Source organism: Curcuma longa, chromosome 3 (genome assembly GCF_044706935.1).
Source record: "Curcuma longa cultivar G26 ecotype Majalengka, Jawa Barat chromosome 3, ITB_CL_G26_1.1, whole genome shotgun sequence".
NCBI lineage: Eukaryota > Viridiplantae > Streptophyta > Magnoliopsida > Zingiberales > Zingiberaceae > Curcuma > Curcuma longa.
The window spans coordinates 14,750,596-14,769,635 of NC_133863.1; the positions used below are offsets into that span (position 1 = coordinate 14,750,596).

General features: G+C 40.1%; 1 protein-coding gene and 1 non-coding gene across 2 annotated transcripts; one reads left to right on the forward strand and one right to left on the reverse strand.

The window, feature by feature from the left end:
* Window positions 1–737: 737 nt before the first annotated feature.
* Window positions 738–1,322, reverse strand: LOC141825414 (auxin-responsive protein SAUR36-like). Its single transcript, XM_074712798.1, has one exon. It carries the CDS (start codon window positions 1,309–1,311, stop codon window positions 826–828), a length of 486 nt encoding a protein of 161 aa, XP_074568899.1. The 5' UTR covers window positions 1,312–1,322; the 3' UTR covers window positions 738–825.
* Window positions 1,323–8,882: 7,560 nt separating this feature from the next.
* On the forward strand, window positions 8,883–8,989 carry LOC141825805 (small nucleolar RNA R71). The gene has a single exon (XR_012601557.1). It is a non-coding gene; the product is annotated as a small nucleolar RNA R71 (small nucleolar RNA).
* The last annotated feature ends 10,051 nt before the right edge of the window (window positions 8,990–19,040 follow it).

Here is a 19,040-nt window from a genome sequence, read left to right on the forward strand (position 1 = left end):
AATTAATAGACAATTTCATATTGATATGTATTGCACAGCTTGCTTCCTACACTAGTTACATGTAAAATTCATGTATTTACTATCATTAGCAAGCATTATATTGGTATACATGGAAAATTCATGTATTTACTATCATTAGCAAGCATTATATTGGTATACATGGAAAATTCATGTATTTACTATCTTTAGTAAGCATTATATTATATTGTTATTGTCATCTAATTTTTCATCATATTTTTTCAATCATATTTTGATTTATATAATTAAATTATTTTGATATGTATACTATAATATAAATTATATTTGGCACCAAAATAATTTTCAAAAGTTAAATATAATAAGTCAAACTAAATTTTAAATTATTAACTCTAAAATCAACTATATCTCAAACAAATCTAAAGTTTTCATATCATGAGCAAAGAATATTGATTTACATACCATATTTTTGAAGATATTTAGATAATTTTAGGTATAATAATGTCCTGTTGTGAAATAAATAAATAAATTTAAATTATTGGTTTCCCTAAATAAGGCATAAATATCTAGCAATTAATGTCAATTAAATTATATGCATGTTACTATCACAAATACCTGAATTTAACTATTTAATTAATTGTATTTGTGTTATTCGCACAATGACCATTTGGATAAATTTATGTTAACAATTTAAAAGATCAAAATAAGATATATATAATTAATTTAAAGTTAGAAAATTAATAATGTTAAGGATTTGGTTCGTAACACTTCAGTCTCTGGCCTTTTTGATTAAAAGTTGTACAGAGATAAAGTAAAAGTAAACATCTTTGACAAAATAAACTTCACTATTTAATTAATTATGCTAGTTTTCCGGCGGTCGCCGGCGGCGATCCTGCTGCTGACGCTCTCGAACTTGGCGGCGTGGCAGGGGATGGTGATGGCCCCGGAGTTGTGGAAGTCGAACTCCTCCTCCGCCTCCCGCAGCAGCTCCCTGAACAGGGGGTGGTTGAAATAGACCACCGGCACGACGTACCGCCTCGGCCGCTCCCCCTCCTTCTCCGCCACGTACACGGCCAGGTGCCCCTTCGGCGGCACCTTCCACTCCTCCTCCAGGAGCGGCCAGCGCTGCTCCCCAGTCGGGGAGCGGCGCAGGCGTCGCGAGATGACGCGGGCCCACTGGCACATCATCCTCGCCGCCGCCGCCGAGGCTTCGCCGACCCGTGAGCGCCGGCGGCCGGAGCTGAGGCTGGCGTACCCGTTGCGGCGGGGGAAGAAGCGGCGCCAAATCCGGACGAGGCGGCGGCCGACGCGGAACCCGCCCCTGTGCATCCCCATCAGCGATCCAATTATTTTTCCACCCAAATGACGCTGTATGCGACAGTCGATATAAAGAAGAGTATGCGAAAAGGTGCAAATTGCAAATAAGGACAAGTCTCTCACGGCTCACCATCCATTAATTGCGTCATTTAGAGCGGAATTAAAAGAAAGCCGCAAATTAATTTGTGGATTATGTTGTACGGTCCCACCGCATTGGAATCGGAAGGGTCCGTACGGCGGCGAAAAGGTCCAGGACGTGTTTACTTGGAAGGAAAAGTGAAGGAAGAGAAAGGAATTATTTGGATTGATAAAATAAAAAAAACGAAAATAGAAGTCGACGATCTTGTTTTGTTTATTTGAGAAAGTAGACAGAGGGATACGAATTTTCTCATATTGCTTTTTTTTTAATAAGCAAGCATTTAGAGAAACAGCCAAACTGACGCCCCATTATTTCAAAATCATTCCACTTTAAATTTTTTATCAAAATGATATCCTATTTTATTCTGTTCAGTATTATTATCTCCCATATAAATTTTAAATCGATCAGATATGATATAACAATTATAATTTTATAATGATTACAACTGATCGATATGATATAACAATTATAATTTTATAATGATTACAACATAAATTCTTATTCACATTGTAATAATTATAAAATCGTAATTACTATAATTATTCACGTGAATATAAATTCACAATATAAAAGCTATAAAATTGTAACTATTCTAACTGTTCATATTATAGCAACAATTTCAATTTTGTAGTTGTTATATGAATAGCTACGAAATCATATTGCTACAATATGGATAAGTGTAACAAGTACTATTTAATAGTTGTTATATCATGAATTTATATTTACACGAACAATTATAACAACTACGATTTCATAATTACTACAACGTGGATAGGAATTCACATTGTAACAACTATAAAATCATAATTGTTACAATACGTCCGACCGATTTAAGATTTAAATTAAAGATAACAATACTGAACAGTAATAAAAGATATTTGAATAATTATATACAATTAAACAGTAAAATGAAATATTTTTTTTTTGGATAAAAAATCAAAATGGAGCATCTCTTTGATAATTTAGAATCTATGGTGTTAGTCACTGTTTAATCATGTACAATTACTCAATTGCTCTCCAATACTATTTAATATTGTTATCTTCCGCCTAATTTCTGAATCACTCGAATGTATTCATATAAACAACTATAGAATTGTAACTATTACAATATAAATTTCTATCATTTTTGTTTACATTGAAATTTCATAGTTGTTACAATGCACCGAATAATTCAGAACGAAAGATAATAATATTGAATAATATTAAAGGATAATTAAATGATTATATATAATTAAACAGCTAGTGCAATGCCTTTTGATTAAAAAAAATTCAAAATGAGAAAGATGACGCCGTCTTTATTTTTGCCCAAAAAAATATAGAATATGACATGAGAACCAATTCGCCATCATCGTGGCTTTTACGATGAGGGCATGGATTGTAATATAATGATAAAGTCTGGGATAATTATGTCAAGTAAGGAAAAAAGGCAAAGCTTTGCCTGTTGCTTCCTCCTTTCTCTTCCCCCTTTTCCTTGATTCCTCTTTCTTTTTTTTTTACCTTTTTTTTTCTTTCCACTCAAGCAACTCATTGTCCGACTCAACCACTATGAAGAGTACTATCAATAATTATTTGGATAATATTCCTCACATGGTAAAAACGAGGACCATTTATTGGATTGTCATAGTTGCACTATTATAAAAAATGATAAATCAATCAGTTTCATGGACTCAATCCTTTTAAGTAAAGTAGAAGTTTCCACTGACCATAGTTGCACTATTATAATTAAATTGTTCATGTGATCTAGTTTTAAGTAAATTAGATTTCCAGTTCTAATAGCTATTGTAAATATACTCAGCAAGTGAAAACTTTCATCTATGTGATGGCTATTGTATGCAGATGTATAAATGGGCATGAATCACCAAATTGAATGAATGCCAAAGCTTACTCAAAAAGATGGTCACAGATTGAAAAACAAGGTTAGGAATTCAACCAAGGAAAGACACTCGGTGACGATGGCGACCAACGCCTGTCTCCGTTACCTGCACACATAGTTAACCCAAGATGATTCCCAAACAGCATAAAACAAATTGAAAGATCAAGTCAAAGAAACACAAATCATATTATATGGGATGCTAGTGCCTGTATGAGTGTTGTTTCAAAGACAAACGGATGGAGAAAAATTAACCAAGATGCAATCATCATTTCAGAAAGGTGCAAGTTAAAAGTGTTTGCCCATTGATCAGCATTGTGAATTCTAGAAAGAACTATATTATACAAACAAAAACCGAGCAAGAGAACAGCATGCTATGAAGATTATGGATGCAACAACTGGAGTGAAGTAAAGTATTTCCAGCTAATTTAAATTAGCTGCAATGGACTTATTCAGTCAACCTTATTTATAAACAGCTAATTAGGCGCCATTGGCATGTTCTTGCAATGACAGAAGCTTTACAAAACCTAAGTTTAGTAGAGAGATAATGTGCAGTATCCTTTAATGAAAATATCATGAATGGAGCCTAATTGCATGATTGCTATTGCCAGAAGTAACTAGTCTCAGTTAGCAGACATTGAAGAGATCAGATCCCTGAAAAGTTAAACTATACATGGCTAAAGAGACGCATGGAAGCTAATATTACCCTATGGAGGAGGGAAACAATCTGCCAATCTGGTTTTATCAACAACGTTAATAAAACCGGTCTCAATCCAAGTAAACCCCAATTTTAAATGGTTTCAGATCTGGAAAATTGTGATGCTGTGAATGAAGATGAGGACTGAGACTGTGAAATTCGTGATGTCTTGAAATTGCATTAACTTTTTTGATAAACTAACCTAAACGCTCTAATAAACCTGTAGCTGAAGATTCTAGTCATGTTGGTGCTCTGGACAATCTAGTAGTAGTTGAAAATTTGATTTTTGAACTAAAAATTATTCTCCGACATGAGTTTTTTTTATAATATTAAGGGTATAGTATATAATTGGTCACTTTCATAATAATAGCTTTTGAAATAAGTGGCTAGTCCATCAACTTTAACATAGTAATAGACTACCTTTTGAGATAAGTATCAACTTTAACATAATCCCACACATAGTATGAGTAGAAGGGTCAAGGTAATCTTGTCCGTGTCAAATATATATATATATATATATATATATATATATATAATCTCAGCAATTCAAGTGTTAGGTTTATGTCTCTCAAGTGAAGTAGATTCACTCACACATGAAGGGGAAGTATCAAGGGTGTAAATATATAGTTGGTCCCTTTCCTGCTCAAGTTTTAAAAAAACAGTTACACACACAAAAAAATGGAATGTACACTTAAACAACAGGTTAAGATTATTAGCCACTGAGCAAGCAGTTTGCTTGCAGAGGCTTATTATCAAATACCAACTCCCACCAAAAGTCTTTTTGAAGTTAAAGAATAACCTATATGCAACCATAACCAAACAGAAAGATCAATTTTGAAAAGTTTGGACCTTTAGGAAGTAATTTAATTCATGCTTTCAAGAGCAGTAGCTTATTCTTTTATCTTGTTCGTTTTATTTTACAACTATAAATTAAGATCAGCTCAACAACCTCTTGCTGACTTAAATTGGATCAATAATCACTGAGCATAGCAGCATTGCTCACTCAAGGCTTGATATACTTGAGCTGCATTAAAACTGAATGTCAAGTAGGAAAATCATACAATAACAGGGCAGTTGAGCAAATAATTGGGATGTGAAATACACATGCCCTGATTTATCCCAGAGCATCTCTTCCATTCCAGACCAGAAAACTATTCTGTTAAACTCTGTTTGGATGGGGTGAGGGAAGGTTCATTAACGGAAGGGGAAGGGAAGGGAAGGGAGGGGAAGGGAGGGAAAGGGAGGGAAAGAGAAGTGACCTTGTTTGGGAAGAGGTGAAAGTTTATTTGGAAGGGAAAGAAAGAGAATAGAAGTTAAATAAATAGTTGGTCAAAAATAACCTTCTTAGCTGCTGCAGATAGCTCCGTCGAACAGTTCGACCCACAGATTGGAGCAGCCGGCTCCGCTGGTCCAGGGGCCTGCCTCCCTGTTTGAGGAGAACGAACCCCGCCACTTCCACTGCTGATTCCTCCTCAGGAAGGAGCTCCATCAATGCCTTCTTGGACGGTTACCAGTCGGCAGTCGTTCACCTCCATTGCTGCTCTGCTCGTCTTGCCCGCGTCGGCTTCCATTCTGTTGTCGCAGGCGCTGGTTCCGTTCTCGGGGCCGATCGTCAAAACGATCTCTTTCCGCCTGTCGGCGCTGTTCCAGGCCGCGAGGTTTCCTGCTTATGCGGAGTTCTTCGCTCTGCTAAAGGTGAAGCTGGCGCAGACCGTGTTCTCCTTCGTGGCTACGTTGCCGATCGTCCTCACTTTCCTCCTCGTCGCTAAAGCTTGCGTTGTCCTCGCCGTGTGTGGCGGTGGCAGGAGGATTCAAAGGGGGTCGCCGCCGCTATCCACTGCCTTCCGCCTCTACCGTTCGATCCTCCCCACCCACCTCTCAACTCTTTTCTCCTCCTCTCCACCAACGCCAGCGTCTTCACCTTCATGTTCCTAGTCTTCAACGTCGCCGACGTCCTTAGCCTCGCCACCAGCACTGCCTTCCTCCTCCTTCTCCTCTCCACCGCCTCGGTCTAGAAACGATGGCAAGAGATGGGTAAAATTGGAAGATACTTTTAATATTTTTTTTTCCCCTTCCTTACACCCCGATTTGGGGTGTAAGAAATTGTGGCTATTCATGGGCATGGAAGGGGAACACTTCCCCTTCTTTCCCCTTCCCCTCCTTACCTCACCCCATCCCAAACAGAGATAAATTTTTTTTTTCCCCTTCCTTACCTTTCCCTCCCTTTCCCTCACCTCCTCCCAAACAGACTGTTAGTGGATCTGCTTAAGATGACAACCATGCATCTAAGGTGTGAAGTTTGGAGAAAAGTGATTCCAATTCCAACAAACAGTCAAAGATTATGTTTAGGAATTGTAACAGTTAGTGGAGTAGAATGCTATAGTTATAAGTTGGAAAGCAATCAAACTTTCTAAAAGAGAAAACTCCAACAGAAACTGACCACCATATAAAACAGTCAACACTAAAAGGCTCATTACTCAACAAAAGAGTGTGCTCAAATTAAGCACTCCGTTTACCATCTGCAGTAACTGCAGTCCATCCATCTGCCATAACCGATCACGCCAGACTCATGAAGATAATAACACTCTAACAATATAAACAAAATGATGAAAATAAACACAGAATGCTGATCAACTAAAAATACTTACCTGCATTGATCATTGGTTCTATTGTAAATGTCTGCCCAGCTTCCATGATACCAACAGCTTTACGTCATTATCAGGTGTCAAGGCAACAATCCCATGAATAGCAACTTGATTAAAATGCATTGTTGAGGTTCCTAGCTCAGGTCTAGAGATCTTGTACGCCATCACTAACATTGGGTATCGAATAGCATAACCAAGTCCATCCACCCCATTTGTAAAAAGTTATTTTCAACATGTAAGATGGACATAACTTCCGCATCAGATCCAAAAAGAAAGAAAAAATGAAATGGAGTTCATAGTTTTAATTGCAACAAAGAGAACGAACCTTGAACTTAGAGATAGGAAGGATTACAATAATTTAGTGGAAACACGGGAAAATGTCCAGGGAGATATAAAGAAAAGGAATCGACTGCATTCAAAATCAACACATATTCAGTTCAGAAACTCATTTATAATGAAGAAATTTTTCTGTCAAGAAACTTCCGGACTCGCCCAATCAACAACACAAGAAAAGCTCGATTAGAAAGGAAAAGGGAAACAGAAGGGAGCAGAGGAGGAAGCTCACCGGGGTATTCGCAGACGAATTAGAAGCTCTCGGGGAAGGAAAGACCAGATCGACCGATGGACTAGGGTTTCGGCGAAGAAAGGAAATGGCGAGGAAGACAGGAAAATTTGAAAAGTAGTTGTCGTTTAGGGCATCTCCTATTGCATATTAAAATGCCCCATGCACCAAATATCCCCTATTGGAGAGAGGGACACTGATCGGTGATTTGAAATCACCGGGCAAAAAGTTTTGCCCGGTGATTTCAAATATTTTATTATAAAAAATATATATAATAATTAAAAGTAAATAAAAAAAAGTAGGATAGAGAGGCTAGAGAGGTTAGGAAAGTTAGGGTAGTATTTATTATTAATTTTTTTATTATTATTTAATTTTTAAAAAATAATTAATTAATGGATTAATTATTTAGGTTGTCAACGGTTCATAAAATTGAACGTTGCCAACGTTCAATTTTTGAAACGTTGGGCAACGTTCAACTTTTTTCCTATATATACATCATATTTTCATCAATCTTTCATCACAACTCTCCTCCTTTGCATATTAAAAATTTCGAGAGCGATGGATAAAAATTCTAGTGATTATTTTAGGGATTCTCCAAATGTCGACGAAAATTCCAGTGAAGAAAATTCTCAAATTCATCCTAATCTCCTCAATCATCAATTTCCATTTCCCCCACAACACCATATAATTTTCAACCTTTTCCATACCTACCACCATATTATCAAAATTTCCAAAGCTATCCAAATTTTTCCACTAGCGACCATCGAGCTCCGTTTTATACATATCCTCCAGAATATTGGCACAATAGTCAATATTCTATGCAAGCTCCATCTCATGGAACTAATCCGCATCAATCACCGGGGATTCAATCAAATGAATCAAGAAAGGCTAGTGTTGATACAAGTGACAGTGATAAAGGGATAGAAATGCCTTATGCAGTCTCTCATTCACAATTTCCTTCATTCTCAACACAAATAGGGCTTGATAATATTATTCTTGATCAAGCAATTGAGACGGACAACGAATCGGATGGAGACCATACCAAGCGAACAATGTGGACAATAGCAGATGATAAACTCCTTGCAGTAGCCTACACAATTATGAGCGAAGATCCAGTAGTTGGTAATGGCCAGAAGAATGATTCTTTTTGGAAACGGGTGGTGACATACTACAATACCAATCGAGAGAAGGGAGCTAAAAAGAGAACTGCAGATAAAGCAAAATCACATTGGGCTGCAGTGAAAAAGATCGTGAAAGGCAGAAGATAACTGAAAAAGTTGGGGTGATTCTTCCAACCCGGATTATAAGTATTTGAATATGGGTTGTTCCTCTGATTGTATGCTCCAACTGCGTCACACTGTTCATATTGAACTATCTGGTTCTGAGGTGCTACAGCTGGAACCTTACCAACATTCATGCCTTCAACCTTCTTTGTAAGCGCGTCAATCTGCGCATTCAGCTTAGTGAATTGATCAACATTGTATTTCCCAGGAATTTTCTGTGCGCTACCTCTCTCATTAGCCCACTGATGGTGATTAAGTGCCACACTTTCAATCAATTCTTCGGCTTCTTCAAGGCTCTTATTCATTAAAGCACCTCCTGCAGCGGAATCTAAATATACCTTCGTTTGATAATTAATTCCGTTGTAGAAAGTGTGTATAACAAGCCATCGTTCCAATCCATGGTGTGGACACTTCCTTAGCATTCCTTGGAATCGATCCCAAGCTTCAAAAAGAGTTTCACCTTCCATTTGCTGAAAACTTGAAATCAAATTCCTCATGTGGGCAGTCTTGCTTGGTGGATAGAATTTATTCATAAAAATCTTCACCAATTTATCCCAAGAATCTATGCAATTGAATAAAATGAAAAGAAATAAAAATAAAGAATGGGGCTATGTATGTATAAGAAAATAAAAGAAAAACTTAATGTGCTAAGTTAGTAAATAATTGCGCACGATCCCCGGCAACGGCGCCAAAAACTTGATGTGCTTCCGCAAGTGCACGGAATATCGCCAAGTAATAAAAAGATCGAATCCACAGGGACCGTGGAATTACTTACTATACCTAGCACAATAAGGTGGAGAGAATGTTGTTCATGAGTTGTGTGGGGGAGATCGGAGTGTTCTAGAGTGCTTAATCCTAAAAAGCAGAGAAAGGGATCGACTGTGACACTTATGGGTGAAGCGATCCTAGGATTTCGGACTCCTCAGAGAATGGATTAATCGACTTGGATCCTCTACCTTTCCTCAATAACTGTTCAATTGTAGGAATGTCAACCAAATTATCCAATTCAACCTCGTCAGGTATCCTCGAATTAAATCATTAGGTTTCTTACGTCACTCGCTATTGGTTTGAAACGGTTCTAGAAGCCCGGTTCAAGGCATTCCCGTGTCACTCAGGCGCCCCGGAAATACTAAAAGAACCTTATCCACTGTCACTGGATACCCTTTTACGGATCTCTCCCCAATAACGAATGACCGCTAACTATTCCTCATAAGAATCCACTACGCATTAGGAAACCCCTCGGAATCTCGCCCGGTTCAAGGCATTCCCCATTACAGAGCGCCCCGGTATACGGCCTAATGATTCCCCAATACATAGCAAATTCCTACCCTCATGGATTCACACATACACAAGTTATCATCAATGTACAAGCACAAATCCACAAAACAATGCACAATTACATCATAGAAAACGGTAGATTATCAAATCCAAATACAACCATCCATTACATCTGATTTATCCTACATCCTAGAATCTAGGGAAATCTACTCCATATCGAGGAGAATACAAACCAAAGGAATGAAGAAATACATCTTGTTCCCAAAGATAAACAAATAAGTGCAGGAAACTAGACTTATCTTCTTCCTCGGAGTGCAATCTCTGCGTAGATGAGATGGAAATGGTCTGGAGCAGTCGGATCGGTGATGGATCGTCGAATCTCCTCCGAAATAGGCGTCGGCGGCTCAAGAACAACTCCGGTGGCTCTCCTAAAGACTCCCCCCTTTGCTAGGTCTCCAAAGAGGCCTATTTATAGTGCAGGGTTCGGTAGCAGCTCGCCTCCGTGCACACGGCCGTGCCTGGGAGGCACGGCCTTGTGTTGGCTTCGGGCACAAGGTAAGGCACGGCCGTGCCTGGGAGGCACGGCCTGAACTTGTGAGCTCTCGGATCAGAGGCACGGCCGTGCCTCTTAGGCACGGCCCAGAATGGTCCCTCTTCTGTTTGATGGCACGGCCGTGCCTGGGAGGCACGGCCACACACTGGCTGGAGCTGAAATGATGGACACGGCCGTGCTTATTAGGCACGGCCAGCTGCTTGGGCGCTTCTGTTCTTGCACACGGCCGTGCCTGTGAGGCACGGCCTTCAGCTGAGGCTTGCTCCAGGGTGAAGACACGGCCGTGCTTTGGAGGCACGGCCATGAACTGGCTTGGTTCTGTTTTGAAGCACGGGTGTGCTTTTGAGGCACGGCCTCTGGCTGATGCTGAGGGGATTTGGCACACGCCCGTGCCCTTTGACACACGGCCAGAAGCTGAATAGACATGGCCGTGCCTATGAGGCACGGCCCTGTCTTGCCTGATCTTCAATAATACTCCGTTGCGCCATTTTCGCTCCATTTTCCACCCTGAAACATGTAAAAACACGAGCAGATCTCCGAACTAGGAAATGTAAAATATATGCCTAAATGCATGAATATGGGATGCAATATACATAAGAATAGAACAATAAACTCAGAAAGATGTGCAAATAAAGCATGAAAACAGGTATACATCCTATCACACTGATTAAGGACAACTTATATCAATATGTTGTCTCATGTCCCCTACTTAAATGTTTGGACCCTGAGGACGTTGATTATGTCATGCAAAAATTCATCAAGGTTACTTCAGGAATCACCTTAGTGGTCGAACACTGACTCAAAAGGTCCTACTAACCGGCTACTTCTAACCCACCTTGCAGATTGATATAGCTCACCGTGTCGCCACTTGTGTTTATTGTCATAATAGTTACCAAATATCTATTGAATTCCTAAAGACCATAACTACTTCCTACCCCTTCGACTAGTGCGAGATGGACAACGTTGGCCTCTTTCTGATCGGACCTAATCAAAAGAAATTCCTCTTGGTGGCTATCGATTATTTCTCCAAATGAGTCGAGGTTGAAGTCCTGGCTCATATAACAAAAGATGTTGTGCTTAAATTTCTCTGAAAAATTATTGTCTGTCGATATAACCTCCCTCACAAATTTATCTTTGATAATAGTTAACAATTTCAGGGTCAAAGACTTAAAAAATGGTGTGAAGGATTCAATATTCAACAAGTCTTTACTTTAGTCGCCTACTTTCAAAGCAACAAACAAGATGAAGTGGCCAATCGAAACATATTCGACGAACTCAAGATGAAGCTTGATCATCCTTTGGTCCTACTGAACGACCTCACAAGAGCACGGGTATGACACATTTTCATCTCATTTATCGAGGTGAAGCGATTGTCCTAGTTGAGATAGGTGTCAAATCCTCTCAGAGAGGCACCTATGACCAAGACAATTTCGATTGGCGACTCCTCGAGCTTGATCTGATAAGTGAAACCAGAGACAAAGTAGTCACTCGGCTGGTAGCCTATTGACAAAGAATGTGCCAAATATACAACAAGAGAGTCATCCTCCACACTTTTCAAATCAACGACTTGGTTTGAAGAAAGTTAAGCCTGTAGGAGAGGTCAACAAGCTGGAGCCTCAATGGAAAGGGCCTTATTGGGTCACTCAAAAATTAGTTCTGTAGCTTACTACTTGCTTAATCCTAAAGGCAAGGAGTTGAATCAACCCTTGAATGTCACCCACTTGTGGCCCTATTGAGCTTAGCCATCCCGAGTATCATTTATGTATTATTTTGCTATACTCAAATGTTACCGCTATGTATGTCTCCCTTTTTAGTTTCAATGAAGATAACTCCCCTAATATTCGCATGTCTTTTTGGAGTTATATTCCCTTAGTCTTGGACCAACAACATCCATCTATAATTACCCTTTTTAAGGTCCAACTTCTTCCGACTTGAGCATAGTCATGAATCGAGCATCTCTATTCCCCTAGTCTCGGACTAGCGATGTCCATCAGTAATTGTTCCTTTTAGGGTCCAATCTCTTCCGACTTAGGCATAGTCACCGATTAAACTTTTTTATTCTCTTGGTCTCAGACCAACGACATTCATCGATAATTATCCTTTTTAGGATCCAATCTCTCTCTACTCAAGCACAATCGTAGATCGAGCCTCTCTATTCTTCTAGTCTTGGACCAATGGCATCGATCGACAAATGCCCGTACCTCTCTATTCCCCTAGTCTTGGACTAGTAGCGTCCATCGATAATTATCCTTTTTAAGGTGCACAATCTCTCCCGACTCAAGCATAGTCATTGATCGAGCCTCTTTATTTCCCCTAGTTTGAGACCAATAGCAGTCCATCGACAATTATCCCTTTAAGGGTCGAATTTCTTTCAACTCAGGCACAGTTGCAGATTAAACCTCTCTATTCTCCTAGTCTTGGACCGGCAGCGTCCATCGACCATTATCCTTTTTAAGGTTCAGCCCTACTTGAAACCAATTGAAAATCGATCCAACCCCTTATTCTCCTCAATGCTCAAAACCTTCTACCTTACACCTCTTTTAGTTCAATCTTTCACACTTCAAGCTATAAGACTCCCAAGCCAGACATTCATACGATTGTGGCCAATTCCTTGGTGCTCACCCTTCGGTATAGAAAGATACAAATTTAAATGAAGGTATTCCATTAACATAAAAAGTTACAATTGGTGCATTACACGAAGAGGTAATAAACTAATAATCAAACTAAGGGTGTCTGGTCATTTGTTAGTCTTCATCAAGTCTAGCAGCTCTATCCATACCTTGTTTATGTCCATAAAGTCTAGGGAAGTGTCTGGTGGTATCAACGCCGCTTTGTGGATTTGTAGAAGGGCGCCTTCGTAGCTATGCTATAATATTTTAACTATTTTAGTTTCAAAGCAAGTCAATAACTCTTCTGACTCTAGAAACTCTTTCTTTTAGTTGGCCCATCGCTCTTCCTCGCTGATTCAATAGCCCTCCCACTCGACCCGAGCAATTGCTAACTCGACCTCTAGTTATCCTCGACGCTTTATGGCCTCTATAGTCTGCTGCTTTAACATGTTGATGCCTTTGCTTTACTTCTGATAACTGGGCATCTCGCTCAGCAAGCTGTCCCTTTAAGTTGTTGAGATCTGTCTCCTGCATAGCTACCTGAGCCACCAGACTCTCTCGCTCTTATTCTAGGAGAGCCATCCGAGTCAACATTACTTCTTGCTCCTTCGTCGTGGTATCTTAAGCTTCCAACTCTCGCTCTAGGTCGACCACTCTCACCCTAGCCTAGTCGAGCTCCTCCCTCCGATGCTCGGTCATTGCTTTCTATAGTTGTGCCTCTTGCTAGTAGCAAGTTGTCTCGACTCTGGCTGCCTCTACCTCTAGGTTAGGTCAATCCACCCTGACCTCCAATTTAATCACTCGGCCTTAAATTGTCTGGAAATGCTTGAGTAGGTTAGGTAGTCGGTTATGAATTTTCAGGTGATCCAACCATAACTGCAATATCAAGGAGTTACCTTACAAAATTGGCATATAACTTAACTCGGAGAACAACATTGAATGGTTGGCTATGAAGGCATGCATTCAACATCGAATGATTGGCTCGGTGACTTATCTCTAGCAAATCGATATTTTTTAAGGCATCATCACCAATAATCACCCTAATGTGCACTAACAGGTTGGCCCTCTCCACCAGTCCTATTTACGCCCTCGATTCAAATTTTGAGAATTTGATTGACCCAATCCTAAGGGGGCGGCGATCCTAGGCTCAGTGGGCTCAGAGATGGTTTTCTGGGGGATGATCGGCTCCTAGACGCTTGGATCAAGGATGGTCGGCTTGGTCGACTCGAGTATATAGTCTGCTTCGCATAGGTCTCCCTCCCCTTGAGAGTTTCCTGTAGACTAGGGGCGTTCGCCCCTGGGCTATTCGACGGGGCTTCGACTAGAGTAGTTGGTGTGATCAGCTCCGATGTAAGCATCGAGGAAGGCCGCTTCTTTTCCTCTTGCTCGGACGACTAGGGGAAGGTCGACAGGCTCATTTCTTGGGTCTCGATTTCAATCGGGCTTCCGGAGCCACCTCAACCATCTTAACAACTTCGCTCAACCCTTCCACTTGGTTTGGATCTGGGTCTCAATTTCAATCGAGCTTTTGGAGCCACCTCAACCATCTTAACAACTTCGCTCCACCCTTCCACTCGGTTTGGGTCCTCAACTTCGAAACCAGAGATGGTGGTTAACTGAAGCGGTGGTATCTCCCTTATGACTTCCAACCCCTTTTGGAGTGTCTTCCGATGCCTTTGGGGTCACCAAGGCTTCAAACACCCCTCGACTCCATTTCAAGTATTTGTTGATGGAGGTATCCATCAGTATGTCAGCTGCATCAAGAAACCAAGGCTCAATTAATTAACACAAACGAAAAGTAATGCAAACAACTTACCGAGGGGTTGGAGTAAGATGGCAGCGGTTGAACTCAATCGGCTATGGTACAACATACCCTCTTCTGCCATCAGCTTTGTCAGGTCAAACTGCAAGTCGATCAAGAGCTTAGTCGCCTTCCGATAGGCTAACTCCTTCTTGTATGGACCCAAGGTTGGCTGAGTAGATACTTTCCATGTAGCATGTAGTGTGCCACTCAGTCGGGTAGGTTAGTGGTGTAGGAGGTCTTATAAAGAAGAATCAGGACTTCCAATCCTTATGAAAAGTTGGGTACTTATATAGAAAACTACAACCCGACTTCGTCAAAAAGTAGAAGTAGAAGAAGTAGTGGAAGACAACTGAGCACAAGGGGATTTGATACACTCGAAACAAAAGGCAAAAGGAATTTAGGTGCTAAGTGTTGTAGGGGGATGTGCAAATACTCAACTATGGCTTGGAAGAACTCAGGGATGGAAGCGTGGAGACCGCTGGCTAGTTGGTCATAGAAGAAGGTGGTGAAGCTTGAGGGAGGTTCATGGGGGCATTGGTTTGGCTTAGATGTCTGGATTCTATGGTCTCCTGGGATACCAAATGTGACTCTCATCTCGTCCCGGACCTCCCTGGTGATGGTCAATCACACAGACTCGCACCACAGATTCAAAGACATTCCGGTGTATCCCAATGGTACACATAAAAAATTAAAGGGAGATGGCAAAATGATAGAGCAACTTATAGTTGCACACCGGAAGTCAAGGTCTCACAAGAAGAGCAAGGGATAAGAATATGTAATGACTGCCCTTCTGTCTCTCTCTAAAAGCGGAGTTACTTACTATACTTTACTTACTTGATTACTTGCATTGCTACTCTATTTAGCAATAAATAAAATTTTTTCTAACTTGAACAGGATCTTCTCTAACATGCTCAGTATTATCTATACTAAACATGTTTAATTTTCTTTCAGTCTTTCTTTTCCAACTTCTCAGTCTTTCTTTTTCAACCTTCTTTCTTTTCCCTTTTATTCTTCACCAGTCGACTGACTATAATCTCAGTCGACTGGGTATTAGTCGACTGACTATAGCCTCAGTCGACTGCTCAGTCGACTGACCTATAGTTTTCACTCGATCAATCTTTCTGTGCCGATTTTTATTGGGACTAGTCGACTGCTGGGACAGCAGTCGACTGGGCAGTCGACTGTGACTCGACTGACACTCGACTGAAGTCTCTGTTAGCGAATTTCTTTGATACCAGTCGACTGATGACTGAAACAGTCGCTAAACATGTGTAGCATCTTGACTAACATATCGTGCAAGTGAATCAAGGCATTTATCTCTATCTCTAAGACTTAATGCTGACACACTATGATACTTATGAAATAAGAATTCTAACAAAATCCTTAATATCTAAAACATGGAACCACATGCATGTATTCATTCTACTCACTAATCCATACTTGCATAACCACACGCTAGAGCGTAATAAAACATAATTGAGTTCTAATAGCATGAAGATCAACCTTGAGTTTTCTAGCAAATTCTAACATAGCGGAAACATAACATGATATAAGAATCTAATGCATAACTGAAATGCATAAAATCTCTAAACATTTCCAGCATGTCCCCAAAGATCTCTTCCATAGTCCAGCTACACACCACACACACATCATCCTTGCTGTCCTCCTTAGTTTAGCTTTCCTTTGCCTTTGTCTGCAGTAAGAGGAAAATGCAATCTATAAGCGGATAGCTTAGTAAGTACTTCTAACTCACAAAACTCGAATAATGCATAGATGATTCTTGAAAACATTCATGCTATTGAAATAATGCACTTTTAACTTAAACATGCTATGCTTCATAGTTTGCAACCAATGATCTTTCTTAAACTTGAAATTCTTTTCTAAATAAAATATTTTGAAAACTTTGCTATTACTATAGCATTTGAAAATAATATCTCATCTTGGGCCCTTGGCAATGTACCATATTTTAGCGCGCTTCCTAGAAGTCCCGGGGTAGCTAATCCCAAAACTAATAGGTTACTAGACCTTGGTCTAGGGGCATCTTGGAGCCCATCCCGTACTAGACCTTGGTCTAGGGGCATCTTGGAGCCCATCCCTTGGGCCTTGGCCCGGTACATGCCGCTAAAGTAAAATACTTGAAAAACTATCTTTGAAATTGTCTTAGGCATTTTCTCAAACACTTAGCATGCCTAAACCTCTACATTCTTGAATTAGAGGTTCTTGGAAGGCCTTGGCCTTGTATCTTGCTTATACTTTGACAACATGATCATATATAGTGAAAAAAAAAAACATGCTTTTGATCATATGAAATAAATTTCATTGCTTAAAACTGAAATTTTCATGCTTATACTTGAAATAAAGATTTCTACTACATCTTAACCACAAGAACATGGTAAATAAATTCTAAAACCGAGAAATCTATTTCGAAACTACTCTTACTGCAGGTGAGTAGTACTTACTTTGGTTTCTTCTTACTTACAACCAAGAAACTCTTCTAAGGGTTGCGTTAAACTCGGTATCTCTCGAAACGGAAGATATCTTCGCGTTCTCCTCGCTTGGGTGAGTCCGAATCTACCGAAATCTCTCGGATCTCCCTATCCCGTGGTCGGCTACCACCAAAAACCTAGCTTCCTTGGTATTTTCGTCCAGGAGAGGGCGGCGGCAAGTGGAGGAGAGGGATTAGGTTAGAGAAAATAACCCCTTTCTTTAACTTATCCTATTTATACTAAGGGGTATTTCCGCCTTTTACCTCATATAATAATAATTCGCCTCCTATCCCTTCAAGCACACCCCTGCTGGGGCACTTGGTTAGCACAATTTGCTTAAGGCTTACATTTGCTTGGAGGTTTCGGGTTTGAATCTTGGCCATGCATCTTTTTACCCATTTTCCAATTTCTTTTGGGAAAATTCCTAAAAATTCTAGAAAAATTCTATAAAATTTCTAAAATTATTCTAAGCATTTATAAATATTAAAACCCTATTTTAAAACATTTATAAAGTCTAGAATGAATTTACGGGGTGTTACAAATCCTAAAAATTCTAGAAAAATTCTATAAAATTTCTAAAATTATTCTAAGCATTTATAAATATTAAAACCCTATTTTAAAACATTTATAATGTATAGAATGAATTTACGGGGTGTTACAGAATAGGTGCAGAGGGTTGGGTCGGACAGTAAATGACGACATTGCTTGCCCTCTTCCCAAACCTAATACACATTTGCTTACTTGGTCAGGACTGTCCAATTTGGGAGTCGAAACAACCTCTACAATGTTGATTCTGGCACGAGGCCCCATATGATCCGATTAATTATGATGATCCGAATGATGCCTCGATCCCATCAGTCAGGCAATTCACTTTCATTGATGCAAACTAGGAAAGATACAAGCACTGTGATTGAAACAATAAACGTAATGGCGCGAGGCTCAGACATTGAGGTTGATAGCACACTATTGCATTAAAGGTGCATGGCTACCTTCGGTGCATGACAACACCTTCGTCATGCTTGGGATTCGCAATCTTACTGCGTATCTTCCTTTCCAACTCTTCGACAACCATGTAAGCAGGTTGAGGTGGCCAACGCTTCAGCAACCATGGCGCTTCCACACCACAGTCCAGTTAATCGGGCTCATGCCTATTTGAATTAGACTTGAGGGGGAGGCTTATGATGGGGAGCGTAGTGGGGGTTTTCACTTCACATGTAGCAAGAAGGTTAATAGCCTAGTTGAGGTGGAGATCAGTAAGATCAAGATAAGTCAACAGGACTTCCATCACTTGGCCTACTCGAGACGAGAGGCTCATCCACTCTATTTGATTAATCCAACACCATTACCCCAATCGGCTCAGCTCTACACACCCAAACCCTCAACCTGGCTAAGCTAAGACTAGGAGCTCAATCACTCAGCTCTACTGACCTAACGTTCTTATGTAGTCACCTCAGTCCCGCCGATAGGACCTCTCCGATTAACATGTCAAACCCCTAGCTCAAGTCCCTCAATTGGTCGGTGACACGCGGGGCCTCACGTGGGTTATCATAACACGTAGAAAAGCAAGGTCTCTATAGTGTGATCCCACACTATCTTCTACAGGATAGTACATGGGTGATTTGACTCGCAAGCATAGCGATAAAAAATTTACCTTACTATGATAAGATGACTCATTAAGAAAGTGAGAAGCTACTATTCCTAGTACTATAAAAGGAGTCCGCTATTGCGAATAAAGTTATGTTAATCAGATACACATTAATCAATTATCCATTAATTCTCTCCCATTTTTACTATTCTTCTTCTATACCTCCCTGCGGGAGA